This window comes from Leopardus geoffroyi, chromosome B2, assembly GCF_018350155.1.
Source record: "Leopardus geoffroyi isolate Oge1 chromosome B2, O.geoffroyi_Oge1_pat1.0, whole genome shotgun sequence".
In the NCBI taxonomy this organism is placed as follows: Eukaryota; Metazoa; Chordata; class Mammalia; order Carnivora; family Felidae; genus Leopardus; species Leopardus geoffroyi.
In genome coordinates this window covers 81,356,162-81,368,960 of record NC_059332.1, presented here as the reverse complement: position 1 = coordinate 81,368,960, position 12,799 = coordinate 81,356,162, and the positions used below count along the sequence as shown (strand labels likewise).

The 12,799-nt window shown below is 35.3% G+C and overlaps 1 protein-coding gene across 9 annotated transcripts in view; it reads left to right on the top strand.

Moving 5' to 3' along the window:
* Nucleotides 1-12,799, top strand: part of MAP3K7 (mitogen-activated protein kinase kinase kinase 7) — an 89,214-nt gene that overhangs the window by 44,714 nt on the left and 31,701 nt on the right. For 6 of the 9 annotated variants that reach the window (XR_006717411.1, XR_006717408.1, XR_006717410.1 and 3 more), the window contains exons 10-12: nt 1,750-1,880; nt 2,510-2,639; nt 5,572-5,652. Coding sequence is in view for 2 of the 9 variants with exons in the window: in XM_045499046.1 (XP_045355002.1) it covers nt 1,750-1,880; nt 2,510-2,639; nt 5,572-5,652 (342 nt within the window). In the remaining 7 variants the exon portion in view is untranslated. The remainder of the gene's footprint in view (nt 1-1,749; nt 1,881-2,509; nt 2,640-5,571; nt 5,653-12,799) is intronic. The other 3 variants (XR_006717413.1, XR_006717412.1, XM_045499047.1) reach the window with 1 other exon arrangement.

The following is a 12,799-nucleotide window of genomic DNA, read 5'->3' as shown; positions in this document are numbered from 1 at the left end:
GGCATTTTAAGCATTCATTGTTAATTTAATTAAAACAAAAGGGCTTGTGTGTGTATATATACAATATTTATCCTGTACTTAAAATTGTATTTTTACCGACAAATATTTTTACTGATCTAAATAATTGCATTTATTTTAATCTGGTTTAATAGTTCCCAAATTCCATTTTTACCGAAAATCTTTTGAGTTGCACTGAATTCTTAAATGCACTTCTCTAAAATTCCATCATGTGTTTCTACCACTGCTTCCAAACCCTCTCTCTGTTTAAGTGCTGTGACCTTCAGTCCTTTGATTCTTCTGTTTACTGAGCCACAGTTCTCTTAGGTCCTTCCTTTCATCCTCCCTTCACTTAATTCCAGCTGGTTATTATAATTTCTTATCTTAAGCTTGTTTGGCTAAACTTAATTTGTTAAATCTGACACTCAGTTTCCCCTTGTCTATAGCAGTGCAGCTGAATGTGTCTGGAGACAACTCATGTTTAAGGTCTTCAAATGCCTAAGTGATTTAGTGACGTTGGATAGTTGTGCCATATTTTAGTCTATCTCCTCTCTCTTAGATGACTTAATTGTATACTTTAGCCTCTCTCCTCAAACTTCAAACATCTCTTCACTACACACTTTCAGCTGATCCCATTTGTTATTTCTTTGAGAAAATTGGAGTAATCAGAAAAGATAGCTTACAGAAGCTGCCCCACTACATCTGCCCACCTACCTGTATCTGGGCCCTTCTGCTCTCCATTCTCTTCTGTTAAAATGGCTAAGCTCTCCATGCTCTCACCAAAGGCAGGCGTGTCTGCTTGTGCACTATATCCTATCTGCTCTTCCCAGTTGTTCTTCCCTCAGTCTCTTGCCTCATCAGTGTTAGTCTTTCTACTGGAATCATTCCCAAGGCATGTATAGTCTGTACTTACATTCTGTTACCTCTTCCCATTCTTTCCTGTGCCCAGTCCATTCAGGCTTTTATTATACCGCTACTCCAGAATTGCTCTTGTCAAGGTCACCAGTTGTCTCCACATAACTAAATCAAAATGAATGATTTTTAGTTCTCTTCTTTTTTGACTTTCAGTAACATTTGACACAGTTCATTACTCTCTCCTTCTATAGCATGTTCTTCAGTTGATCTTCAGGATACCATAGTAGCCTGGATTTCATATTCCATCTCTGGCCACTTTTTCTGATGGTTTCCTAGGCTGGTTATTTTTTTATCTTCCTAACCTACACATGTCAGTATTCCTAGGGCTTAGTCAGTGAGCCTTTCGCTTATTTCTCTACACTCATCTCCTTCATGATCTCATCCAGTATCGTGGTTTTATATACCATCTATTTGCTGATATTTTGCTCCATCCCAGACCTGACCTTTGTACTCCTATATCCACCTACTTGCTTGATACCTGATAGGAAATCAAACGTATGTTTTCCAAATTAAACTTCTGATAGTCCCTTCAAACTTATTTCTCCCATCGTCTTCACCATCTTGATTAATAGCCACTCTGATTTACCAGCTCAGGCTAAGAACCTTAAAGTCATCCTTGTACTATTAGAAGACTAATAAGCATTTTGGTTCCCTTTCTGTGCTATCCTTAAAATTCCATTTAAAATGGATTTGTTTGGATATCTTTATTGACTTGAAAAGTCTTATTTTGTTCATATTCATGTCTTGTTAGTTTAGAAAATAATGTACGTTACATATTATTGAATAAAGCATCTGTATTATTCCAACCTGTAGTCATAAATGTTTCTGCTTTCCTAGGCTCATTCATGGACATCGCTTCTACAAATACCAGTAATAAAAGTGACACTAATATGGAGCAAATTCCTGCAACAAATGATACTATTAAACGCTTAGAATCAAAATTGTTGAAAAATCAGGCAAAGCAACAGGTTTGTTTTGTTACTAAAAGTAAAATTGTGTGATGACCTTACTAGTAGTCATAACTTTATGCTAACTAAAATTAATTATTTGGCATCTTCCATTATACAAGTGCTGAGTCTTATTCTTGAAGCAGATAAGAATAGAGACATAAAATGAGATTCTCCTACTGTTTATTACCGATCAAATTGTTTTGTCTTCTGATTATGGCTGCCTTTGCCAACAGCGCAACTCCCTCCCTGTGATGTTCCCTAACTTTAATGGTTAAATATGTAAGATGATTATTTCTTGGTTCTACTACTCAGTTAAAGGAGTTTGTCCTCAGTCTGTCATTTCATACTGTTCAGATTTATTATGTTTTTGCTGTTACTGGTTTAAAAGTATGTTAAGTAGTGATTTTATTCATCTTACATGATACATTTAGGTTAAAGAATAATCGTAGCATTTAACTTCCAACTCTAGTGACTGCCCTTTCCTAAAGGCAGTGTTTGTAGCTTGCTCTCCCTTAGAACCTCCTTTTTCCTTCAGAACAGCACAGAATCTCTAAGAATCTCAGTTGATACCTTCCTCCTCCTAGGTTGCCCAGGATTTTTAAATTTAAAGAACTTCAATAATTCAAATTGACCTGTAATTTTAACAGAGTGAATCGGGACGTTTAAGCCTGGGAGCTTCCCGTGGGAGCAGCGTGGAGAGCTTGCCCCCCACCTCTGAGGGCAAGAGGATGAGTGCTGACATGTCTGAAATAGAAGCCAGGATTGCTGCGACAACAGGTAAAAAGGAAGTAAAAATCTGCAGAGGAGTGGAAAGAGTAGTTTCAGTTGTTTCACCTATGGCGATGTCAGGGGTTTTTTGTGTTATGAATTTTTTTAAAGCAGGAAATGGGCTTACAGTAGACTTTCTAAGCTACTAACAATAATTTACGTTTTTCTCCAGTTCCAAATAAGGCAGGTATGACTTGTAAAATTATTTGGATCATAAATTATATTTTTATCAAATGTAATTCAACTCAAACATGAGCTGAACATTTAAGTGGGAAATTGAAATTTTGCCAAAACTAGTATGTTTCAGAGGATTTTGAGTGATTCTACTAGAATTTGTGCTAACTTCACATAATGGCAAATATTTTGTTTTGAAATTAGCAGAAAAATATACTATAGACCCAAGTGTGGTTTGGCTTTACTGTCTGCTCCTTCTCCTTCTGGTAGCAAAAATAGATAAGTGTAATATAAAAGATCACGGTAATTTCATTCAGTCTTGGAAAAGTTAGCATTTGAATTCCATTTTTTCACTTCTTAAAATGATTAATTACAGAGGTACTGGTCAGCACAAAAACAGTTACAGTTGACTCTTGAACATTGTAGAGGTTAGGGACATTAACCCGCCATGCAGTCAAAAATCCACATGTAACTTTTGACTACCCCAGAACTTAACCATTAATAACCTACCATTGACCTGAAGCCTTACAATAATACAAACAATTGCTGAACACATATTTTGCATGTTATATGTATTATATACTGTATTCTTAAAATAAGCTAAAGAAAGTGTTATTAAGAATATTATAAGGGAAATACATTTATAGTACTATACTGTATCTTTTCTTTAATCACATGTAATTGGATACATGCAGTTGAAACTCATGTTGTTCAAGGGTCGTAATACTGGTTTAATTTGTTTTCTTTCCAATTCTTCCAGGAGTAGAGGGGAGCTAATTATAAAAGTAAATACATTTCTTTTGTGGAAAATGTGGAAATGTAAACAAACAACAAAAAACCCACAATTTTCTATAATTGTCCCACTCAGAGAGAAGCATTTAACAATTTTATATATTTACCTCTGGTCTTTTAAGCCATATATGTGTATACATGTGTATTTTCATGTATATTAGCATATATATTCTTTAACTTAGCTAACCAGGTTCGTGTGTTTTTTGTTTTGTTTTGTTTTTTAGGTATTTTTCTCATTTTTTTTTTTCTAAATGGAATATTCTCATTTTGTGTGGAGCTTTTTTCAGAAAGAAGTTTTCCAGAGGAATGTCATACTGTACTTGTCTTCATCTAATTATGATCACTGACTGTATCAGCATTAGAATCCGTTAGATATAGCAGAATATTCAAAATAGCTATGTCTTTAACACCTAAGATTTTTTTTTTTTTTTTAAATAAAGAAATTTGAAGGTAGGCTCCGTGATCATTAGGCAGCTGAATTTCTCTGTCTCTGTGCCACAAGCCATATTGCGTGACTTGTCTCCTCAAAGACTTTGTGTTGCTGAATAACTATTACAATTCTAGTCATCACGTCCACAGTCAGGGCAGCAAGAAAGGAGAATTAGGGGAATGCCAAAGGGTATATGCCCAAGCTCTTTCAAAGATCTTTATCAGAAGTTCCCCCTAACAACTTCCATATATGCCTTTGGCCATCATAATATGGTCAGATGGCTACAGATGGCTGCACGGGAAAGAAGGATCTGTGATCTTTTATCTGGGAACATTGCTGCCTTGAGTAAAGTCAGAGTTCTGTTGCTAAGAAAGATGGGAAAGACAGAGATTGGAAGGGGACTCGGAGTCTCTGCCACATGGATGAATCTTCATAAATAATCAAGTTGAATGGAGCTCACTAGCCACTAACAAGCCTTCCTGGTCCCTGCGTCATAAGTGTTTTTCTGTCAAGTGAGGGCTTCTCAGTGTAGTGTCAGGTGAATAGCGCACACAGTGACATACCTTCACTCTTGGGGAACCTTTTTCCCTTCAGGGATGTCATTCAAGTTAGATCAGCTAAGTAATGATGGCTAGTGGCATTATTAAGATAATGGCCTTAAAATAAGTGGCATTATTATAGTTTTGTTTCTTTGCTAGTGTCAGTTTTCTAGTCAGGTACTGATTTATTATTATTCTTTACAGAATAATAATTCTGTAATATTTCACTAGTTAAAAAACAACCACACACATTTAGATTATCTCACTCTCTAAATGTAGAATAGATGCTGTTGAACATCCATTGAATTCATACAATTCAGATTTTTTTAATGAATTGTCTTACTTTGAAAGATTTGAATTCTCCAGCTTCTAACACTGTTCACATGTAATGGGAATGCACCTTGAACTTTGAAAACTACAGTAAACATTCAGTTTAATAGAAGTATGTGTAACATTCAGTTTAATAGAAGTATGTGTAAATATTTATATTTATAAAAGCATATACATTTCATTCTTTGATTCAATAATTACTATTTAATCACCGAATTTTACTTTATAGCACACTTCAAGAAACGTCTATTTGGAATATATATTCCTGTGTTTGTGTAATTAAAAAAATATGGCAGCTTATTTCTTTTTAACTCCTCTCTCCCTTCCCATTTTCGTCCTAGCTCCCCATTGCTTATCAGTGATTTCACTTAGGTAGATTGTTTCTATGAACATGTCTGAAATTTTGCTTCCTCATTATCCTGCAGCTTTGTTTGTCTCTGTCCTTTTTTTTTTTCTCCTAATTAAAACCAGTATGTGACACATCTTTATTGATAGTTTTCTCCTAAATCACGCCTTTTCCAAGCATGGATGAAAAGTTAGACAGTCCTGCATGCCATTCTGCATGAAGTATTATTAACATAGCTATTTGAAAATTATTCTGTTTTTATAGTTAATCATTTTCTGTGTTACTGTTTGTGGTTGTTTGCATGTATACTGTATATATATGTTTTTGCAGCCTATTCCAAGCCTAAACGGGGCCACCGTAAAACTGCTTCATTTGGCAACATTCTGGATGTCCCTGAGATCGTCATATCAGGTATCAAAGACCACCTGAGTTGGTCTAATAGCTGTGGGACCGGAATAATGATCCCTGGTACTTATAAAATGCTTCTTGCTCCAATCTTTATAGGACATGAAAATAGACACCTGCATACAGTAACTAGGGAGACAGATTGAAAACTATACATTTATATACAATGAAGCAGGCTTGACAGGATACCTTAAATCTCCAAAAATGAGAGTAAAATAGAAGGCAAAGTAAACCTTTTCACAGAAGGGAGAATGCTAGCCCAGAATTCTACCATCGTCCTCCCTGCTTTTAAGTGAGCACGTGAGCTGAACCAAGACGTTGTTTTCTCTCAGCAGAAAGAGGAAACAACTATTTAAAAATATTTGATGTCCTGGGCTCTTTTCCTTCCTTGGTTTCTCCTTTTTGGACTCTCTTGAGGCTTACTATCCAAGCCTCTTTCTGTTGGTAGCAAGTGAAATACGAAGTTGAGAAAAGAGAATTGCTAAATACCATGTTGCCTTAACATAGAAAATAGAAACAGTAAAATTAAATGAGATTTGCTGTTTTGCATGGTGTCTTCACAAAGAATCGTGGTCAATTCTGATTCTTATGTGTTATTAGGAGAATCTTTTTGCAAATTACATGTTTTTATACCTAAGTCACACATGGTACTTCAGTGTCTTAAAATTGGTAAATTGCTTTTATTTCTTCTCATGGTGATAATTTCATAGATGAATCTAAATCACCATTTTTGATAGAAATTTAAATGGCATATATCGGTTAATGTATGTCACCAAAGTGATCCTGTATTCGGGCACCTGGGTTGCTTAGTCAGGGAAGCATCCATCTCTTGATCTCAGTGCAGGTTTCATGAGATCGAGTTGCACATCAGGCTCTGTGCTGATTCTCTCTCCTTCTCTCTTTGCCCCTCCCCACCTCATGTGTACATGCCCTTGTTCCCCCCCCCCCAGAATAAATATATAAACTTAAAATAATATATATCTTTTATTTATTCCTCTGCTTTAGGTTTTCCTCCACCTCTTCCCAAAAAGAAACACAGTTTTCCCTACACACATTCATGGATGTGATTTTGGTGAATTCTTCAGCAGTGTGTATTGCTTGTGATTGTATTTCTAGCATAGCATTGTAGTTGAATATCTAGAGGTCTTTTTCTCCCATAGTAAAATGAAAACAGAATAGACACCATGCCTTTGTTACTTATTATTGATTGTATCAGAGTTATCTGGCACGGTGCCTCACACATTGCGTTTAATAAATATGTGCCTATTAACTGAACAAACTATTATTGACCTCCCATGGCTAGGAACTAGGATACATATAAAATCTGTATAAATTATAAATATGTATAATACAGAAATTACACAATTCTTAGGATCCTGGCATTTAGTCTGTATAAGACTATATTAGAGTAATTAATGTTTATTTTTTCAAAGTGATTTATTTTATAATACCACTATTGCTGTTCAGAGAGGAGTTAACCCACTTCTCACATAGTAATTTTACTTATTGAGTCATGGCCTGCTTGCAGAACTTGCAATCATTTTACCTCCATACCAAAAGGTGCTATGTTTAAGGGAGTAATATTTTGACTAAAAAAGTGGCAACATTTAAACTGTGATTATCATTAATGTTTGAGTGAATCAGGAGAAGTTAGGTAAATGGCAATATAATCTTAATCCATGTCTTAACGAATAAGCATTAACAAATACACACACACACATAACGAATGATGTAGCCAGTACTGTACACAATAATGAGGGAGAATGCAGAGAAAGAATAGTCTCAGTGGTTCTCAACCAGAATGAATTTGCTCCTTACAGGATATTTGGCAACATCTGGAAACATTTTTGGTTGTCACAAGTGGCAGGGGGCATATAGTAGGCAGGAGCCCAGGATGCTGCTAAACATCCTACAATGTACCAATCTTCCACAAGCCAAGAATTATCCAGCTAAAATGTCAACAGTGGCAAGGCTGAGAAACTGGTTTCACATAGATGCTCTATGTGACTCTAAAGTAGTTTAAATAAAGTACATCATCTTAACTGATGTCCATAGCTGTTTTATAACTGGATTACCAGATAAAATTACAGCCATTTTACAAATGAGGAACTTCGATCAAATGGGTTTTATGTGGTTTTCCCAGAAACACATAGCTAGGGTCCCAACTTAGATCTGACACCAAATCACATCAATTTTCTCCTCTTTTGTTTGAGTCAGAGAAGATAGAGCAATTCTGCCTTGCTCCTCTTTAGTGTTCACATTAAAGAGAGCTCTTTGGCCAGCAGACCCTCTTTTATGGTAACTGAGTCCTTATGGAGTCAGGAAACTTTAATTCTGCTCTCAATTTGTCAGAGCAATAATGCTGTTCAAATAGAAATGGTATTCATTAATACATTTTATTAAATATTCTTGTTGATTCCTCCCCCCGCCCCCCCCCAGATATCCAAATATTAACTTAATCAGCTTCGCTTTCTTTAATGAAAGAATATAAGCACTGGAATTACTACAGTTGGACATAAAAGCGAAACATTAGTGTGTTCTTAGGTTTATTTTTAAATTGAATTAAATATGAAAATATAACCCATGCTTTGGGAATATTTCAAACGTCTTACATGGTCATTTTAACTATAAAGGAGGGCATTACTTAATTCCCAAAATTTCTTAGTACCTTCTAGAATTTTTTTTTTTCCTCGAAGTCAGTTTCCCACAAGTTCTGTGGGGTATTACAGTGCCTCTTGATATACCCAATCTGGTATTCATTAGCACTGGATCCCAGTTGTAAGCATTTTTTTTTAATATAGATTTGTTTTTATCTTATCTGTTAGGAATAAGTAGTTTGAATAATAACTTTCCTTTGGCCAAGTGCAGTATACTGAGTCTGATGTACTTCTTGGAATAAACTGCCTCTTTTTCTTTTTCTAATTCTGATTTTTTTTTTTAAGTTTATAATTTTGAGAGAGAGAAAGAACAAGAGAAAGTACATGAGCAGGGAGGAGCAGAGAGAGAGGGAGAGAGAGGGAGGATCCTAAGCAGGCTCCGTGCTGGATCCCACAAAACATGAGATCATGACCCAAGCCAAAATCAAGAGTCGAGGGCTTAACTGACTGAGCTATCTAGGCATTCCTGAACTGCCTCTTTTAGTAAGAGTGTTCATCTAAGCATCACAAAAATTTTTATGTGTACTTATTGGCAATATACAAATCTATCTTTTTAAAGTGTATATTGCTTCTTGAATTTTTTTAAAAGTTACCAAGTTTTTAAAATTGTAAAATACACACTGTTACTCTAAAGAATTTTTTTTTAAATACATCTTTAGAGTGACTAAAACCCCTAAACTAGTCACAGGTAAACAAATTCAAATCATGTTGTTTGCTTGCTCTTCAGCACTATTTTATACTTGCCATCATTCAAATGAGGAGGAGCGAGCAACCTATGGCTAGCATTTATTAATTTAGTAGTCACTCAGGTCATGCAGAAATGGACCTTTAATACCTCACGAGTTCCTATGGATCAGGCTACACAATTTTCTATACCTCTTCCTGGCCTAGAGCCTGCTTCAGATTCTGTGTCTCCCCTTCTCTCTGCCCTTTCCCCATGTGCTCTGTGTCTCTATCAAAAAATGAATAAACATTTTAAAAAATTAAAAAAAAAAATAAAGCATGGAGTAGGAGACTCTGATAGTTACGCAAATTTTGTTTGTGGCTCTAGCTTTGGTAATCAAAAAAAATGAACTATTCTGGAGTCCTTGTGTGAGTAGTTAGAGCACTTCAGGAAATCACCTGTGATAATGCATTTTGAAAGCCACTGAAAAAGGTACTAACAAATCCATACATATATATCCACCTGTAAAAGATTTAATTGAAACATTAGTCTTCTGCACTTCCTTTCTAATATGAAATTCCTTATACATAGTTTATACCAGATTAATTGCTACCCTGAAATGATATATGTTTCCAATATGAGACTTACAAAAGTAAATTTTTCCAAATAAACAGTTTTTATGCTGTTTTACTCAGTACTTCTGAATTTCTTAGTTCAGACTAAATTATACAGCTTGACTTCATTTTAAACACTTGAAAATTCTCATTTATTCTGTAAATAAGAATTTGCCTTAATGTGCTATTTGAGAACCTTGAACAGTGGTACTTTAGTAGTATATGTATTTTAAAGCTAAAATAATATGGCGTAACATTTTAGAATCGTAGAATGCTTTGACCAAAGATGATTTTCTTACATACTGTTTTTAAGATATATTAAATAATAAAGAATATTGAATATACAAATGTCTTTTAGTCAATCATATAAAATGTTTTTACCCAGGTCCTTGAAGAGCCTGAACTTAATTGATATTTTTTGTTTGTAATATTATTCTTAAAGCTGAAAGATCAGGCTCTGAGCTCACAGCTTACACGCGCACTCTCTCACTCTCTTCTCTCTCTCTCTGTCTCTCTCTCTCTGTCTCTGTCTCTCAAAAATAAACACTAATAAAAGAGGGGGTGCACCTGCGTGGCTCAGTCGGTTAAGCATTCAACTTCGGCTCAGGTCATGATCTCATGGTTTGTGAGTTCGAGCTCTGCATCTGGCTCTGAGCTCTCAGCTCTCAGCCTGCTTCAGATTCTGTCCCTCTCTGCCCCTCCCCCACTTGCACTGTTTCTCTCTCTCTCTCTCTCTCTCTCTCTCTCAAAGATAAACATTAAACTTATTTTTTAATTTTTTAAAAGTGAAATTTTAGGTGTCCTTATGATTTCAGCTGCATTCAGATATCAAAAATTTAATGAATATTCACTTTTAACTTCAATCAGACACATTTAGTCCTCTATTGGTTGCTTTTCAAGAATATGATGAGTAGTTAAGTAGCATAAGAGGAGTATGGAAAAGCCCAAATATATTTAACAAACATAAATGGGTAGTTGAGTTTCTAATACTAGTGTAAAGGTTTTTTTTCTTTTAGAAGTTTCAAATATCTTAGGTAATTGGCAAACAAATGAGGCAGGGTGCAGTAAGGGTTTTGTAGAATGCTGGACAGCTGGAGGCTGATACTGTTCAAGGACCCTTAGGTACTATCTTGCTTTCTCCCATCAGGTTAAGAATATAACCTTTCTAATACTGTATTTGGTTCAAGAATCAGTAGGTACTAATGTTTATAAACATCCTTTAGGGGTGCCTGGGTGGCTCAGTCGATTAAGTGTCCGACTTCGGCTCAGGTCATGATCTCACACTCCGTGAGTTCGAGCCCCGCGTCGGGCTCTGTGCTGACAGCTCAGAGCCTGGAGCCTGTTTCAGATTCTGTGTCTCCCTCTCTCTCTGACCCTCCCCCGTTCATGCTCTGTCTCTCTCAGTCTCAAAAATAAATAAACGTTAAAAAAAATTTTTTTTTAAATCCTTTAACTGTAGTACATAAATTATTGGTGTAGTTTTTCCCCCTGAATAGTGTAGTGCTAATGTGTAGAAACAGTGAGATAAAAAGAAGTAAACTTTTCTAAATCTTTCAAGTTCCTACCTACCTTGGACACATGGTGTCATTTACAGCTGTAAACCTTTGAATTAGGGATTCTGAGGCCCAGGGACAGCTATGCTGAAATATACCTGCTTCTCCATGTGTAGCCACCTCACCTTCAATGAAATTCTGTATTTGTGCCTAATTAAATAGGAAAGTTCATGTAACCAACCCTAAAGAGAATGTTTAGGTAGTCTCTTTATATTGTATCAAGATCACTTTTTGTAATACAAAAAGTTGATCTCTAACCTAATAACGGTGGTTTATCAGAAAGCAAAACTCATCAATAATACTTTCCTTTGATAGGAGGAAAAACCCACCCTGAAGGGCGTTCCTTCTAAGGAATAAGCCAGAATTTGTAGAAATAAGTAAAAGAAAATGAAATTTGTGGCAGCCTAAATGAGAACATATGTTTTTAAATTACATATTCAGTTTACCATGAAGCAGTGATATAATGCAGTGTAGTGCTATACAATTTTTTAAAATCTTATGTATTTTACACATCAAGAGAACAGTGTCCCACAATTTTCAATATTCAAAACTTATGAATCTCAAATTTTCCAACATTTGGTTAAGAGATGTCTCCAGGAAAATGTAGTGTTGATTTTTACATGAAAAGGGTCTCAGGAAGTTTGGGAGATAGAAAAATAAGAGTAGTTAAGATAAGGAAAACATTGAACTTACTTAAACCATTAAGAAAAACCACAGAAGTGGCTGTCTGGGAAGGACTCTGTTCAAATACCAGTTTAGGAAATAAGTTGTACTTATAAATGAGCAGCTTTTTGAAGAGACTGATTCTGTTTTTGTGACATTATTGTAAAAACAACTGAATTGACCTATAAGCTATTTCAACTGCCCTTTCTTTTTTGGGTGGGGGGGGGGAGGGAATGTAGGTCTTATGACGGGCTAGGGATGTAGCTGTTTTGTTTTGCTGCTGTTACTTAGAAAAGTTGTTCTAAAAAAATATCACTTGTTCTCTATCATAAGTCATGAAAGTTCCGGAACTTATTACACAATGAATACTCAGGACATCATTGGCAGGATTCAGATTCCTTGATCAGGCATCTGTTGACATCATATTGGCCCTCGATTCTACTTTTTTTTCATTTATACTACCATGTGTAATATAGGTATGTACATTTCAAAGAACCATTAAAAAAAATGTAAAATAAGAGAGTTTCTAAATTAGTATTTAGTTGCAAAGAAAATTCAGCATTAAGTTAAATTTACTAAGAACACACCCAGTGTTCATTTGCAATAATAGTTTTATTTTTTTACATTCATATTTCTAAAACTTAAAAACAATATTGGAGCAACAAGTATTTGTTGATTGCAGTCCTTTTTTGCTTTGTCTAAACTATTTGCCAGATGGTTTCTGCCATGGTTATGCTAATTAAAATGCATTGCCTAATATTGCTTGCTTTGACTCATGTTTTAGCTTGAAGATTTCTCATTTTATGGCATTTGTTAACTGTGTCACCTCTTATTTACCCTACTTCCTTAAAAGTTTTTATTCCCCTTCTATCCCCACCTAGATTTGATTTTGTTTTTGGTGTTATTGTAGTGGTGATGTAATGATTTTTAGACACATGTGCTGGGTGGTTCCTGAGATTCACAAATGTTGCTAATCTGAAAAGAGAATTCCAGACACTTTTA